Genomic DNA, 17,063 nt, shown 5'->3' with positions numbered 1-17,063 from the left:
TTTAGATGGCTTCTCATCATCTCTCCAGTTATCTCTCATGATGGTAGAACCTTATTGAAATCATCAAATATTGGATCTAGAACGGGTTGTATAAGATGAGTATTTTGTTAGAATTGCTGGCGGTGGGTTGGGACAAATCCAACGACTATCGGACACCCACCAAATTTTTTAAATTTAAATTTAATTAATTTGAATTTTAGTGAGTCTAATCTAGTGTGAGTGTATTTATGTATGATTTGTTAAAAATCTGTCACGCTCTTATTAGAGGGTGTAAACTAAGTTTTACACAAACTTCTAATTTTAGGTTTCTTCTTTGTTGAAACTGTCTTAGGAATGACTTTTAAAATACTTTTTTTTCTTGCGTTAGAACTGCGGATAGTTTTAGGAACGAATAATGTTATATATAATTATAAATTATATAAGTGTTGCATATTCAGTTTAAAAAAAATAAAATTTATTATTAAAGAATTAATTTTTTTATGTAGATTATATATTTATTTATTCTTTTAAAAAGAATACAGTGCTTACACATTCTGTAACTGTAGATATTATTTATTTTTAAGAATAACATTTAGGTCTTATTTGAATTGAGAAATGAGATAAAATAAGTTAAAATGATTTATAAATAATAATAAAATTCTCTCTCAATCCAAAATGAGTATTAAAAATTTTTTACGAGTTTGGATGGGTATGTTTTGGAAAACCATTTTTCGAACGCTGGGAAGTAATTATTAAATTATGGTTTGGAAAATTGTTCGTTGCAAACATCGTGGAAAGCATGTCAAGAGACAAATGTTCGACCCTTCCCCCCCGTCTCCTCTGCAATTCACTCGATCGCGGAAAGCATCTTTTCCCGAGCCGTAATTCTGCTCAAATAAAAATAATTAGATGCCTGCTAATATCATGGGCACGCGCACCGCACGCGTCACGTGCTTCTTCTTCCTCTACTTCTCCACTTGTTCTGCTCTGCACTATGCGCTGTGTGAGAGGAGAGAAGAGAAGAGGAGAAGAGAGAATTTCAGAAAGCCTCTCTTTTCCTTTTCCTCTTTTCCTCTAGCAGATCCGATCTTAGACCATGGCCGACGAACCTCAACTCACTCGCTGGTCTTTTCTGGTATTCTCTCTCTCTCTCTCTCTCTCTCTCCCCCCCCCCCTTCCTGTTTGGATGCTGAGAAACTTTGTGACGAAAAAGAAAATCAATTTGTTATGTTGATCTTGGATTTGTCATTGTTCGCAATTTGATGAAACTAGAATCTTCGCTTAGCTTAGTACACTATCGGCTTTTCCGAGTTTTAACTCTTTATTTTGTCTAATAAGAAATCAACAGATTCGAAAAGAGCGGTTTTTCGTTTTTCTTTTTTCTCGCATTTTCCCACCATTCAAACATAGAATCAATCGCCTTAGCTGCATGGTTCAACTTCACATTTTATAATGGATTTCCTATTCGCTCGAGAAATTTGTGTTGATATCTTTAAATCGTGCTCATCATGGTTTTATAATTGTATTGCAAATCTTATCTTAGTTATCTAGCTGATTTTGAAAAAAAGAAAAAAAAATTTAGCTTAGGATTTACTGCGACTTGTGCATTGTGCATTTATCAGAGCTATCATGTGTATCTATAGGATTTTAAAATTTTTTATGATGCCAAGTTTGGTAGAAAGAGGTTGCCGGAAAATGGTCAAGTGGCCGATAAACCGCCGAGTAATGGCAGTTCTTCAGCTGTGACGTCAAATGGGAACTCGCATGTGAAGAACACATCTGATATGGCCATATATGAGCAGTTCCGGGGCCAGGTAGTGCATTTGCTACATCGCATGTTGAATTTGTTATAGTAGATCTTATTCAGGGCCTACCTGACTTAGTTATTTGTTTCCAGGAGAGGAGCTCGACACATACAAATGGAGTTCTGTCTGGTCAAACTGATGAGAGACCGTATGAGTTCTTGATTCTTTACTTCATGCAGTTTTGTTTTGTTTTATCTTTTGTTGGTTTTAAAGTGTGGAATTCTTGATAATCATCTTATGGTACTGTGGTGGGTATAAATGGCATTTGCATTGGTTTCGCAGAGAACAAAAAGTTCATCATTACTTTTAGAACTCTAAATACAATTTTATTGGAAGTTGATAATGACCTGGTAACATAGTTATATTTCTCAGAGTTCGACTCTTGTTGCTAGAAATATTCGCAGCACAATCATTGAAAGATGTTACTATCAATTGATTACATTCAGACAGTGCAGTACTTATAAAAAAAAAAAAACATTCAGACAGTGCAGTGGGTGGGTGTTTGTTTTTTTTTGGGGAGGGGTGGGGGTTGGGTTAAATAAGTAACTGCTGTGTTGATTTAAAAGGCTACGAACATTGTGCAATCCATTCTTTTATTTTGCCTTTTAATATCAATGGTTTTGAGTTTGTTTTTTAGAATGATATGAGGAAATACAGTGAGCGCATGTACTTCACACGTCGTATAGTTGATATGTTTTACTGGTAAAAAAAAGTGTAGTTGATATGTTTTATGAGGTATGCTAGAGGCATTTATTGGCATGTTGAGTTGATCTTTCTTGGCTCAGGAATTTTTCTTCGTGAGCGTCTCATTATGCAGTGAACAATTATGAAGCATTTGTGTGATTATGCCTTCCAATATTGAGCATCTATGATTTATGACTTCAGTACAATTTACCTTCAAATAACTTCATTAATGATTGGTGGTGAAAAACTCTTCATATTATTATTGTGATTTTTTTTTTCGACGGGATGGGGAGGGGGGCTATGATTGTGTTTGGGATCTTTCTTTATAAGAATATGACAATTTTGTGAGCCTCACCTTTCCTACCATATTTATATCTCAGACATATGTATGTATATGAAATTCTGAAGATGTGTATCGCATATTTCAATTTAGAAAATGGAGATTTTTTTTTGGGGACAGGCTGGAGTGGGGTGGGGAGGGATCAGTGGATTAACTCAAATATATGAGTAACACATTGATTGACATTGGCTAAAACGCTGACAATATAGTAAGAAATGGTGTGATGGTTCTGAATTAATTCAACTTGCTTCATTCTTAATTTTTCTTGATGATATTGCCTACCTATTCCCTTGAAGATACTAACCAAGGGAAATAAACACATACTAAAAAGCCTACAAATGGTCCAAGACTGCAACCTAGGGTGATTGCAGCATTACTCTTTAAAACTTTTTTTCTTGATATTTTCAGTTACGACACTGGAGTTTCTGATGCTGACAATCATATATGATGGAATAATTATTTTATGAATTCTTGGAGAACCTGCTAATCTTTTATGTTCACCTTTTCAGGCAGAAGTCTCTTCTCCCTCCCTTTGAGTCTGCAGAAATGCGGACCCTGGCTGAAAGTTTAAGTAGGTAAAATGCTAACATGAAGGAATTCGCATTAGGCAACACCTGTTACTATTATTGCTTCTGTATAGTCTGGTTGGCCGAGCATTTTTCTGTTTAACTTACATAATGGAATCTTAAACTACACTTTTTTTTTTTAAAGTAAATTTTAAATCACACTCATTGTCTTTGTTACATCTTATGCAGAGATATCATCCGTGGTAATCCAGATGTTAAGTGGGAAAGCATCAAGGGGTTAGAGAATGCCAAACGTTTACTTAAAGAGGCAGTTGTCATGCCGATAAAATATCCCAAGTAGGTCTTGTTCATGGAATAATCTATTAAGAAGTTAGTTACGTTGATCAAGTTAAGCTGATCTGTCCCATTGTTCTAGGTACTTTACTGGTCTTTTATCACCATGGAAAGGCATTCTCCTTTTTGGCCCTCCAGGGACAGGAAAGGTTCGTAAATTGTCTTCTGATTTACTTTATTTTACCTGTTTTTATTTAATTTATTTTAGACAATTTATTTTATTTTACCTGTTTTTATTTAATTTATTTTCTTTCATGACATTAATTGTCTTACCCTAGACAGTGATGTGTTTGGAGCTCTTTTTTACTTGTCTTGATGTTAATTGACTGAGGTAATAGTTCTATTTGATTTTGTTCTTTTGCCTCGGAGGAGAAGAGGGAGGGGGTGGGGGCTACATATATATCCTCTCCTCTTTTGCCCTTCAATTTTTGTATTCAGGCCTTGTCCAAATTCAAATTTTCATTTGGCCCACCCCCTCCTTCCCTCATGTTCCTCTTGCTACCATTGGAGCTAACTTGCTTCTGTACAAGTTATTACTCAACAAAGATGGTACTTCAAGTTAGAAAAATGAGTTTTCTGCAAATACTCATTCATACAACAGAAATGTTGAACAAAAAATTTAACATCCTTGAGATCTGTTCGCATGAGATATTAATTCAATTAAAATCAAGTGGGAGTATGTGTAATTTGGCTTTTGCCAAAATTGACTTCCTTGTGATCTGAGTTACTGTCTACAAAGGCTGACCATCCTGACAGGAGAAAACATTATTGAGAAAGGAAATAGTTTGCCAGATCTGACATTTTGCTATTTTAATGCTGAAAAATTCTATTCACGAGCCTGCTTATTGGTATACCAAACATGCTACTGATGTGGAAGCTTGCCACATCAACTAACATAATATATATGTATATATTTTTATGATTGATGTGGATATATATATGTATATGTATATTTTTTATAATTGACGTGGTTCCATAGTAAGTACTGTGATTATACTAGTTTGTAAGTAGTAGAATTCTTTAATGATTGATACAGTTCAATGTACAATCATTTAGTGGGAATATGCGTAACTTATAAACAAAAAACTAGGAGCATGTGTAAAATGGCTTGCCAAACTTCCCTCAAATGTTTTTTGATGGGTAATAGAATTATAGAGAAACTGGAATTAGAGGAGAACAAATTATTGAGAAAGGAAATGGTCTGCCAAATCTGACATTTTGTTCTTTTTATTTTAATGATTGATACTCTAGAATTTCATTGTATCACCATATCGTTTTTCTGCAGACCATGCTTGCCAAGGCTGTTGCAACTGAGTGCAAGACCACATTTTTCAATATTTCAGCATCTTCTGTTGTCAGCAAATGGCGTGGTATGTCAGTATCACGCAGTTTTTCTTTTTCTTGCACCCATGTTGGTTCAATTCAATGCTGGTTTCATTCCTTTAGTTCGAAAACCTACAGACAACATTTTGTTGTTTATTGAGAGGACTCGTGAGAAGTTGGTCTTCATTCCTCCTCTGGGATCAGGATCGAACACTAGAAGCCCTATTTAGTGAAAGAACCGGTTATGTAAGAAACTGGAGCTAAGTTAATTTGATACTGTGAACAATAAACAAAACTTATATTCCATACCGACTTTTATTGTACCCGATCAGTTGTGAAGAGCTCTGGCTAGTCCAATTTACCTCACCTCCAAGGGAGGGCTCTTGGATGAATTATTAGGACATAAAGTACTCCATAAAATCATCGATGTGGAAAAAGGAGCAGTAAACTGTATTTAACAAAATAAGACTGAAAGCCAGTTGTAAATAGTTGAACTAAATGGGTGTTGAGGGTTGAAGTTTGTTTAGAGTGCTAAAGGACTACATGTTTCCTCGATGACATGGCATGATGTGATTGGTTTTTTAGAAGAGCCACTTGAGAAGGTAGGAAGGTCATACATATGATCCCCTGTAGAAGGCAGTGGTTAGTGGATATTGATGTTGGGTAGGCAAGATTGCATTGTTAGCTGTGATTAGTTGTCAAGATGGAAAGGTTTCATGAGGATTCTTAAATGGGGAGATCCAAGATCTGGAGTAGTTATTTGTTGCTGGTTGTCTCCATTCCTAATTAATGCTGCGTATGGAAGGAATTTATGAGCTTTTCTTTTTCATGAGTAGAAGTAATTTATGTGCTAATTGTTTTAATATACACTGCAAGAGATTTGCACATGGTTTTAGTGGTATTTAATCAAATATTTGGCTCATCTTAAATTTTTGGGGTGCATGCAATCTAAGATTGGTTTCATTTTTAATTTTGTGATGACCAATACATTTCATCACGCAATTTATGAGATTGCTGCATTTTGATCTTTTCTCAAATACATTTCACCTTATGACTCTTATGATTTCATATGTATATATGCATGAGTGCAGATCAGAGCTAAAATTACTCCGACCTTACTCACAAAGAAAACTGCTCATTTTAAACACACCAAGTGTCTTAAAACAGCTAGCCTCCATTGGTGGGTCTCAGTTATTATATGAACATGATAACACAGCAACATGGAAGTTGGACAACGCTCTCAGGTAGGTACTGAAAGGGGATGATGGATGGTATTGAGCCCAATGATGTTATATGACTCAGCAAGATCTCATAGGTTGCTGTCTCTGAACTTAGAGGTTCTATTGGAAAATTGTGGTGCAAGATATTTATCAGTATGAGCGGTTATCCATTTCTAAAGGATAAGCTACCAGCTATGTTAAGTATTTCTCAAGTTTGTAGAGGCGATAAAGTAGATGAGCAGACCTGTTCTTTGTTTGGTTGAAGATGGTATTTGTTCAAAACTCAGAATTTTATTAGGAAACTGTCTGAGTGGATTTAAACTGTGAATGTGACACAAATTTGTCTAGAGGCTTAGACAGCTGCTTCCATGGTTTATTTGCACTGGTAATGGGTTATGTATATTTTATTCAGATTGCTGGGAATCCTTTTCTTGTGTGATAGCATATTATTAGGCTAATTAAATCAGACCATTTATGATGCTAAACTCTTTTTTTTTTTTTTTTTGGCCCTTTCATATCAGATTTCACCTAAGGCTTCCTCAATTCAAAAAATGGTTCTAGATGTTCCACCTTTTTTCATACAAAAGTGGTGGAACCTCAACGTGAAGATGTGGTGCTCTTTCATTGTTGATTTCTCCCATTCCTTATGTTTTTATTGGTTCAAGCACTCCACTAAATTACAGGGAGGGAAAAAAGCAAACTTGTAATATTAGATGTGCTATCTTCTTCTTTTTATCAATCTGATTCAGCAAGTGACTTGCATTTTGGTTATATGACATTGCAGGCGACTCAGAGAAGTTAGTTAAGGTGTTATTTGATCTTGCTAGGCACCATGCACCATCAACTATATTTCTTGACGAAATTGATGCTATTATTAGTCAACGTGGTGGTGAAGGACGTAGCGAGCATGAAGCAAGTAGGCGTTTGAAAACTGAGCTGCTCATACAGGTGACGTCTACTACTTTATGTGGACTGGATAATTACATGAAGCACATGTGCTCATAAAAATAAAAGATAATTCCTACGTCCCATTGGTGAAAAGCCAATGATTTACCTGATCTGTGTGATGTGGATGTGTTACACTGGTCTGGGGTTTAACCAGGTTAAAGGTGTGTTGCGTTTGCATGGTTTCTGTGATTCCTCATCAAAAAAGGATGTTGGATGTTAGATATTCTTGTTGTCTTAATTTGTTCGATACATATCTGTTAAGAAACCCCTAGGGGTTGGCTCAAGTGGTAAGGCCTTGGGCTTGGGGTTTTGCTCCCCTAGGTCTAAGGTTCAAATCCCCTTGGGTGCAAACAATTTCTTGTGGCCACCGGACTGAGACATTTTCCTCTTGAATTACCCGAGGTGCACTTGTGGAAAACTCCTTGCTAAGGGCCCATGCACCCTTGGGATTGGTCGGGATGCTGTTCCGAACACCCAGTGCCAATAATAATAATAAAAAAAAAAAAATCTGTGAAGAGCAATACTTTTAGGAGGAAAGTTTTATAATCATCCAACTTTGTCCAAGTAACTGCAATTATCATAGTTGAAAAATGTGTAACAAGAACAGGGATTATTATTACAAATTACTAATATGGATGTCGAATCCAAACACCAGCAAATCAAATTTAGTCTCATTTGTTTTGAGGTTGTCATATTCTGCATTGGCACCTATGCCCTTGTTGCATTGGCACATATTCTGCATTGGCAACTAATTGGGATTGTCAGCTCCCATTTGTGAGAATTCAGAAACTCAAATAAATTATATTGATGAATTATCAGTTATCTTTAGTTAATATATTAGTTTATGGAATGATATATCATTCATGATTTCCATATTTCTCAAAATTAATCACTTGGATTAAATTGCAGATGGATGGTTTAACACGGACAGATGAGCTTGTTTTTGTTTTGGCTGCAACAAATCTCCCCTGGGAACTAGATGCAGCGATGCTCCGGCGTCTTGAGAAGCGAGTATCCTTTTCGAGAATTCATTCTAGTTATACACTATAGGAAAAGGGATTAGGTTAAATGGTTATAGTCTTCTAGTGGATATTTTTGTGATTTTGGCTATAATGCTGAGCTAATTTTATCATGCAAGAATCTTAATTGTTGGCACATTATCAAATTCGTGGAGGTCATTTTAAAATTTGTGGTAACTATTGAATCCAAAAACTAGTTTTTGGATCTAATTTGAAGAGGGAATTAGTTGACTGCCGATTAGCATAAGTCGATATTTACTGTTCCTATCAAGTAGGAAAACAAAATTATACAATTTTCAACATTGCAAAACCAATATATTTCAATCCGGGGCCTGCTTTTTGGCATTGGTTATTACCAAGCTTCAGTTAACTATCCAGAATCTGTCTCTTGGCTCCCGTTCTCATTTTGTTAAGACACTGTTATTGGATCCAGTAGCATCTCCTCCCACAGGACAAGGGGCGGAGGGTTAGGTCACAATTGTACTTACCTATAATAAAAAAAACTCTATATATTTGGTATTTCAGTCAGATGGTAATGTTATAGATGAAAAATAAGCAGATCTGGTATAGCAAAGTTTAGTTTCTCTATTCATAGTAAAATGGTTCTCCTTTGACCATGATAAATAAGATCCTAGTGCCGTTGCCAGAGCCAGAAGCAAGAAGATCCATGTTTGAGGAACTCTTGCCATCACAACCTGGTGAGGAGAAGCTTCCTTATGATTTGTTGGTTGAAAGGACAGAAGGCTATTCAGGTTCAGATATTCGATTACTGTGCAAAGAGGCTGCTATGCAGCCCCTTAGACGCATAATGGCAGTCCTTGAAGAGGCGCAGGAATTAGTGCCTGAGGATGGTATGTGACTTCCTCTACTTTATGCAGGTTTGAAATTTACAAAAAATGTCTGATACAAGGATCACAGGATGAGTACATAAATTTCTTTGCTTATAACCCCCTTTTAGATGCCTTTGAGGAGAAACTGGTTGAAGAATGTGCTGCTTTGTATCTCATTTGCAGTTTCTCTATGCATGATAAGGATATTACTGACTAACTCCACATGATAAGGGATCATTGTCTGATGCAATTGTACAAGCCTTGGGCTGCCACACAAATTCGTGTCTCAAGAGTGATCCCCCCAATCTGAAATGCTGAAGGATAGGGGACCCATATCCAATCTTCACTCCTCCGAGGATCCCACTTATTTGGGATCAGTTCCGAGTAATGACATCAATGATATTAGATCTTATATATGACCATATCATAGGCAGAATATGCCAGAATCAAGCAAGGGTAATGAATGAGAGGGCGTCTCTTACGTGCTGGTACTCAGAGGTGTTAAAAAAAATGACTTTAGGTTCACAAGGTGTTTGAATGAGTACCATATGATGTTATGTCAAAGCCTCCAATGCTCATTTTATGTTTCATTTGGTTTGGGAGATCCAAGTTCGTCGCCAACATCCTGATTTCTAAATCCGATATTTGGGAGTTTAAATGGCAAGAAGTGTATTGATGCTAGCAAGCACTTGATTTGCTTAGAAATTTAACAAGATTAATGGGAACGTGAGATTTTTATGTGCATCTTTTTGCTTGCTTTGAAGTTCTTTATACATTCTTAGGAATCTTGAAAGATGTTGTGAACCAAATGTGTTGTAGAAAACTGTTTGACATGATTACTAGAAAGCATCCTACAGGGTAAATTCTGTTTATTATAGGTTACCCTTTATTCGTTGTTAATTATGTGTGTAAGTGAAGCAAGTTTGAGTCGTATGCCATCAATCTTAACATACACTATTAATTTCGTTTTACCGTAATAAAATATTATTTGTTGCAAGCCATAGGGTGCAAATATTAGAAGTTTCAGTCATTATTTGTCACCCTACATGGTATAACCTTTTTCTCTCTTTTTATAAACTAAATAAGAGGTCAACGCATGGGACATGTTTTTCTTTATGTTCTTTTTTCCTTGAACTTCTTAATCTTTGACCCATTGTAAACGTCATTTTGAACTGAAGGATCAGTTTTTGACTTACAGAGTTGCCTAAGGTGGGGCCAATCGGGCATGAAGACGTAGAGACAGCTTTAAAGAACACCAGACCATCTGCTCATCTGCATGCGCACCGTTACGAAAAGTTCAATGAGGATTATGGTAGTCAGATTCTCCAATGAAGCCCCACAACCTTGCTCCTTACTTTCAACCGGGAAACGTAGGTGTCAAAGTTTTATTGGTTTATCAGATTGTTATCATTCATTTAACCACTGGGACTTTTAAGCAGTGTTCATAGTTACCAGAGTAGAACTCAGCTGTTCCAAGCACGTTGGATTCTTTGCAGTGCTTTCTGCTGTAGCTTCATATTGTGACAGGTTTGACTGGATTTGAAGAATATCATTGTGCTTTCTTTCTTCCTTTTCGTTCTTTTCAATCCTAGGCATCTTTTGTTTGAAATAAGTTGTTCAATGATACTTTTTCTTTCTTTTTTTAGTAACTCTTCTGGGCAGAGCTAATAAATAAGCTTATTTTAACGGTTAGACAATGGGTGTATTAAATCAGAGTTATTTTTGGAAACCTTTTCAAATACCTGTTGTTCTTTATCACTGTTGATGGATTGTTAAATTTGAGAGACGGCTGCCGAATGAAGTTATCTGGCCCGGGGGCGGGGCTGAAGTTGAGTGATGTTGATCGTGTGGCTCTCTTGGCTATTTCGAAAACGTCAATCATTGTTGATTGGCTGTTGGCTTTGTTTCTCAGTCGAATCGAATCTATTGATAGTAGCTTAATTTCTTTCTTATTGGGGCGTTTTAGCTTTACATACAAGGAAGTTGGTCTCAAAGTTTAATATACGAGATGTGTTTACATACAACCGGTGATGCCCATTGAGCGCGCATGTTTAGGATTTATACTGGAGAAGGGGATGATTGACAGCAGACAATCTAGCAATTCCATGAATAGCAAGCACCATTTAAAGCTTTTATCATGTTTAAGATGAGGTCGAACTGCTCCATATTCCATCTTTCAAGATTTTTGGCTGCCTTCATATTTCAAGCGTAATTTGACCTGATTCATAAATTCATAGAATTTTCATTCTATAGCATACGGATTGACCACTTAACTGTTAACACAATCTAACCATTGAGGATGGTCACTTAGTGGTCCATGAGTTTGTCAGTGGGCACTAGGTCCTAAGATCAAATCTCGAAAGCGCTCAGGATTATTAGTAACTGATTGGCTCATGGACCATTGATATCCTCGTGTGACTGGGGTTATGGCTCAAGTCCAACTTGTAGGGAGTGTCTGCAATTCTTGCCGTCTAGATCCTCCTGTCTGACTCTCCAATAGGTTGGGTGCTACTATAGTCACATCCTAGTAGGGAAGTCATCTCTGCTCGCCCCCTCTAACCTTCTTTTGCGAGAAAAAAAAAAAATTTACACAATCTTAAACCTAACACTAGCTTAACCTGAGTTAAAAAAACATCTAATTTAGGTGAAAAATGAAAGGTGTGTTATAATTTGCAGATAAAAAGTATAATTTCCACCTCTCTATGTAGGAAAAGCTCATAATCTAGAGATTTTCCGGATCCAAATATTTGCCATGACCACGTTGTCGAACTCATCACTTGCACAGCATCGAATTTGGAGGGCTTGGAAGAGGCGCTAATCTTCCTATTTGTTTTTAGCAGGATTACATTGATCAAGCTTTGGTATTGCATGAAAACTTGTTAATGAAAAACGTCAAAGAGGAAATCCAGATACGAAAAACCGACAGTTTGCACAAGAAAATTGAAGAAAGCTATATGCAATAGAACTTAATACCAAATGACAGAAAACTATCCAAAGCACAATGTAACTAAAATTTGAACACAAGATGATAACCACCAAATACTAGACATAATAAATAATTAACGGGCCAGCAAACCATTGCGAACCCATCATATAAACGCCAGCATCCAGTCAAAACACCATTCAATAACACAAAATCAAAACATCTCTTCACAGGCTCAAGGATACCCCTTCAATGGATCTGCTGTTTTGCCAGACCTCGCATCAGTCCATGCTTTTGCAATTGTTCGCTTCATTTCGTCATCCCCTTCCTCATACATATTCTGAAATTTGCAAATTGAGGCAGAATACAAGATATAAGAACTTTTATCACAGAAGCTTCTGATGGATGTGCAGGTACATGTTTGAAAATATGGTTAATGCACAATTGAGTGAATGTGTGGGTGATCATGCACATATGTTGCTAACGAGAAAGCAAGGTGGAACTCACCTTCATTAAATCCATGATTCCAGCCATGGGATCCCGTTCTTTGTCCACATTCGGTTTCAGCTGTTTGATAAAAGAAAAATGTATTTAGTTGATAATGTTCAATGGAAACATATACAATCCAACGACCGTACCTCTAAGATTAAGCAATTACCTTGTCCTCTTTAAACTGCAAATCTGACCAGTTCCCCTTTGAAGCTTTGAATAATGTGATAATGACCCTTGTAGGCTTAACTACCACCTTACACTTATCTGGAACAATCTCCTTGTTTAATTTAGCAATGGCACATCGGTAGTTCTTCCCTTGGACATCATGGAATTTGGCGTCAACAGACATTGGCTTAAACTCAGTTTCAATTTTTTCCTGCTCAACTCCCTCTAGTGATATATATATCTGCAGGTGGCAGAATCTAGATTAGACTAAACAATGGATATGAAATAAGCACTGCCAGGATTAAAAAACCATTTGTTGTCAAGAAACATGGTTGAAGATTGAAAGTGAAAGCCCACAAACACTTATATTTTGCATGCATTCTTGACTCGATGCCTTGTAAGGATCAAATACAAATGTAATAGCTTTCTGCAAACTCTTTTTTCAGCAACCAAAGTTAGTTCTTACCTTGACTTTGTCATTGTCCTGATCCCAGCTGAATGATCCAAGCGTAAGATACTTCAATGCTGGATCTGTTGACACCTTAGGTGCACTTGAAATAGGAGTTGGAATTTGCAAGGGAGGTGCTGAGACAGCCTCTTTTGACAGCTGCACGGCGGAACCAAGAGCAGGTCAGTCCTCGCAAGCAAAATATAGAACCACAAAAATTATCTCATTTCCATGGATACCCTAGCAAACTGATTCAATCAACGGATCAACACCAAGTAGATAATCAGAGTATTGCGAAACCCATTGGGTGCATTTCATCACAAGTAAATTGCACAAATACATGTTAAAAAATCACTTCCAGAGAAGCTATTTCCCATTTCCATTGGCAAGTATAAATATGGCAGACATAATATATATCAAAGGTAATGACGATACACAACTCTTTATTATAAAAAATAAGTTATAAAATAGTTTTAGGAGATTTCATTTAAAACAGAATTGTTGAAAAAAAAAAAAAAACTAAAACTTTTGTGTATATATCACTTCCCGAAAAAGCATAATAATATGAGAGCCCCAAATCAAATTGCGTTGTTATCAAAATAAAAAAGTAAGCTTTATTCGTAGAAAAATCATAATAATAACTGATTCTCATATAATGATATGATATCTCCATCCGCAAAAACTCAGGATTTAGATGAGTAAGCAACACATATGAACTGCCTTGCAGTGAGAAGAAACGGAATGGCGTTGAAAGAGTTGTGTTTTTTTTTCCTTTGAATTATCATTGTTGAACTTAGGGCTGCAAACGAACTGATTCGAGCAGGATTTGAACAAGGGTTCTTGAGCTCGATTAGCATGTATATGAGCTCAAACTCGACTCGAGCTCAAGAAAAATTGAGAACTTCTGTTTGAACTCGGCTCGCCTAACATATATTAAAGTCAAACTCGACTCGAACTCGAATAAAACAAATAAAACGAGTTGATACGAGCTCGAGCTCGAGTTAATTCTCTTGGAATAAGATTTGCTAGATATGCCAACAATCCCCCTAACACACAAACAAACTCCTAATGAACATTATGAAGGCATCTTACTCACAACTATAATCATAGAGACGATATGAACATGTAAGTTTATAACAAATATAAATCATATGAACATTATAACCTAAATTTTCTGCAAAAAGGTGCATTCTTTATTAAGTAATTAAACTTAAAGAGAATATAAGCCACTAACACAAACTAAAGAATGAAAACTGCTGCACTAATCAAATATCTATTAGGGAAATAGAGAAAAAAAAAAAATTTGTTTTATCGATCAAGTTACACTCTTACCCAAGCATGAGGTGATCTAACAAAATTTGCTTCCAAAATCGAACCTATGACTTGGACAAGAGAATGAAAAAAAAAAAGATTTTGGATTATTTAGAAGAATATAAATACCAGAGGAGCAGAGAGTCAAAGACTTATGGAGTGAGGGTTTGGAGTGTTTGTAACTTTTCAATAGAAGTTTGGAGCTTGGACATAAATGCACATGAAGAAGAGGAAGATTGAAGCAGACATTGAGGGTGAAGTGTGTCTGTCTTGTGTTTGGGAAGGAAGAGAAAGAAATTGTGAAGAGTGTTATGTTGGGAAAAATCGAAAACCTTATGGTGGCAAGTTGGGAACTAATGTTAATAGTATTAAGTGATGTCATACGTTAGGAAGTGAAGTCTTGGTAAAAAGTTGAAAGGCTAAAAATGTGAACTTATGTAAAGTCCTCGAGTGATTGTGAGAATTGATGCAAATAGTATTAAAGTGATGTCATAAGTGAAGTCTTGGGCAGAGCACTGACATTAGACTTACATCAAGAATATCTAGAACAATTATTGATCATAATTTTAAAAATTACATAATAAAGTTATTAATTTAATATTAAAGTATCCAATTATCATGATATGATACTAAATATGGCCAAATAATCAAAATGAATTAGATAAGAAAGTGTCATAATCAAATTAGAGTTTCTTACTCTTTATAAACATTTGACTCAATAACTCTTGAACTGAATATATTATTATACTCAACGTTATTCTTTCGTAACCTTGTTATACATAAAGTAACAAAATATATTACTTATACAAAGTATCTAAAATAATACATATAACATAAAAATATATACAATAAAAGAATATATGTAAGAATATATATAGAAATATTACGAGTATTATAATGAGTCCAAAACAAGTCGAGTCGAGTTTATACGAATTTTGTTCACGAGAGGGCTCGTTTGTTTTCAGAAATGAGATAAGATGAGATGAGATTAAAGTTAAAAAGTTGAATAAAATATTATTAGAGTATATTTTTTAATATTATTTTTGTTTTGGGATTTGAAAAAGTTAAATTGTTTATTTTATTTTGTATTGAAAGTTGAGAAAGTTGTAATGATTAGATAAGATGAAATAAGATGAAATGAGATGTTTTTTCAAAACAAACAAGCCTAAACCGAGTCGAGTCAGATTATACTAGTTTAGCACGTTTAATATTCGAACTAACTAATATTAGTGGTCGCAACAAGCTCATTTATCAAATGAACCGAATTTAGACCGAGTATAGACGAGTTAAGCTCAAACTGTTTCAATAGCGACTCTGTTCGTTTGTAGCCTAAGTTGAACTGTAAGGCCTTATTTGTTTTCAGAAGGCATGTCAATTCATCTCATCTCACGTAATAATTACAATATTTTCTAACTTCCAAACAAAATATAATAAGTAATTCAACTTTTTCAAATTCTCAAAATAAAAATTATTTTCCATTTTAGCTTAAAGTAAGAAAATAAATTAACATCGTGGAAAAGATCATGCCTAAGAAAATCTGGTCGTTTCTGGACTACATTTCATAATGGCAGGATCACTGGGTTCAATAACAAATAAAATAAAGAAAATGAGATTAAGAGGGAAAAAAAAAAAAGTGTAAGAAGAAAGAAAGGAGAACCTTCTGGAGGTTGCGAATCTCGGAGGAAATGAGAGATACAATACGAGGCCTCTTGGCAATGGTTTGGAGGTGATGAAGCTCCTCTAAGTCCCGCGCGATTTCGTCCGCCATTTTTTGATGTCCTACACGCGCTTAGCTTTCCAAGTTCAATGTCGCCGCAAAAGAACGTAGCAGCTGAGACTCGGAAATGGCAGTACGAGGGCTTTTTGGTCGAGTGTATGTATATGGCCTGGGAATGGAAAATGCTAGAACTAGTGCAATCACCATCTGATGAGTTGGAGGGGGCAAACTTGGGTTTTCATATTGGGGCCGTATCAAAAAAAAAAAAAAAAGAAGGTTCTAGAGGATCACCAGCAGAGGGGCGAATAAGCAAGTGGCACGTGTTTGATGGTAGTGGCCACTCGTCCGTGTTTGGGTAAGCTATCTGGGCTGGGTTTATAATGACAGTATGGATTGGGCCTAGAAGCCTAATTTCTCGTGCCTTTAAACCCAACTCATCCCCATCTTAGTCGTGAGGCCGAATTGTACGAGATGATGATAGTGATACTACCTGTATAGTCAGCCTCTTGAGACCGAAATTAAAGGTACGAACAATCATACACGTATAATTTTTTTTTTATAATTATGTATTAAAATGAGAATATTTATATAAAGTGATATAATTTTTATAAATTATTTTATAAAAATATCTCTCATTCAAATTGTATAGAAATTACAAATAAATGTTTTTAGTATATCAATTTTCTTTACAATAAAAGGGATAGTGTGAGCAGTAACTTGTTTGACGCCATTAAGTACATATTTGTTTTGACTATTTGAATGTGAGCAGTCACTTCTATTTATTGCCATTATTATATGTATGTCCCTTTAGTATATTTCGGAGTGGCTTTAAGTGATTTGCTTTGTTTAATGCAGCAAATTACATGTTTATCCATGTAGTATATTTCGGGTAGACTTTTAGGCGGGGCCTTTTGATATGTGGTTTAGATAATAAGTTAAGATGAAAATTAAAAGTTAAATAAAATATTATTTTTTAATATTATTATTATTTAAAAATTT

The 17,063-nt window shown here is 35.6% G+C and overlaps 2 protein-coding genes across 3 annotated transcripts; one reads left to right on the top strand and one right to left on the bottom strand.

Moving 5' to 3' along the window:
- The first annotated feature begins 852 nt into the window (after window positions 1–852).
- Window positions 853–10,617, top strand: LOC108982751 (katanin p60 ATPase-containing subunit A-like 2). 2 transcript variants are annotated; one of them, XM_018954209.2, is made up of 11 exons: window positions 853–1,114; window positions 1,623–1,793; window positions 1,877–1,932; window positions 3,318–3,383; window positions 3,564–3,671; window positions 3,751–3,817; window positions 4,954–5,038; window positions 6,996–7,159; window positions 8,069–8,170; window positions 8,807–9,029; window positions 10,207–10,617. In XM_018954209.2, exons 1-11 carry the CDS (start codon window positions 1,076–1,078, stop codon window positions 10,338–10,340), a joined length of 1,215 nt encoding a protein of 404 aa, XP_018809754.1. In that variant the 5' UTR covers window positions 853–1,075; the 3' UTR covers window positions 10,341–10,617. The 2 variants fall into 2 exon arrangements, with proteins under 2 accessions (XP_018809754.1, XP_018809755.1); XM_018954210.2 differs by having other exon boundaries at window positions 856–1,114; window positions 1,650–1,793.
- Window positions 10,618–11,948: 1,331 nt separating this feature from the next.
- Window positions 11,949–16,276, bottom strand: LOC108982753 (calcyclin-binding protein-like). Its single transcript, XM_018954212.2, has 5 exons — window positions 16,005–16,276; window positions 13,055–13,195; window positions 12,590–12,829; window positions 12,439–12,498; window positions 11,949–12,271 (listed from the first exon to the last, which is right to left on the bottom strand). Exons 1-5 carry the CDS (start codon window positions 16,113–16,115, stop codon window positions 12,167–12,169), a joined length of 657 nt encoding a protein of 218 aa, XP_018809757.1. The 5' UTR covers window positions 16,116–16,276; the 3' UTR covers window positions 11,949–12,166.
- Window positions 16,277–17,063: the final 787 nt, after the last annotated feature.

This window comes from Juglans regia, chromosome 3 (assembly GCF_001411555.2).
Source record: "Juglans regia cultivar Chandler chromosome 3, Walnut 2.0, whole genome shotgun sequence".
In the NCBI taxonomy this organism is placed as follows: Eukaryota; Viridiplantae; Streptophyta; class Magnoliopsida; order Fagales; family Juglandaceae; genus Juglans; species Juglans regia.
Note: the sequence above shows the minus strand (reverse complement) of the source record. Positions and strands in the feature narration are given on the sequence as shown.

Coding starts and splice junctions, on each gene's coding strand:
- LOC108982751 (XM_018954209.2), top strand. CDS start 1,076: ATGGCCGACGAACCTCAACTCACTCGCTGGTCTTTTCTG. Junction 3,672..3,750: donor ATGCCGATAAAATATCCCAA/GTAGGTCTTGTT, acceptor CCATTGTTCTAG/GTACTTTACTGGTCTTTTAT. Junction 7,160..8,068: donor AAACTGAGCTGCTCATACAG/GTGACGTCTACT, acceptor ATTAAATTGCAG/ATGGATGGTTTAACACGGAC.
- LOC108982753 (XM_018954212.2), bottom strand. CDS start 16,115: ATGGCGGACGAAATCGCGCGGGACTTAGAGGAGCTTCATCACCTCCAA. Junction 12,499..12,589: donor TGCAGTTTAAAGAGGACAAG/GTAATTGCTTAA, acceptor TTTATCAAACAG/CTGAAACCGAATGTGGACAA. Junction 12,272..12,438: donor GAATCATGGATTTAATGAAG/GTGAGTTCCACC, acceptor TGCAAATTTCAG/AATATGTATGAGGAAGGGGA.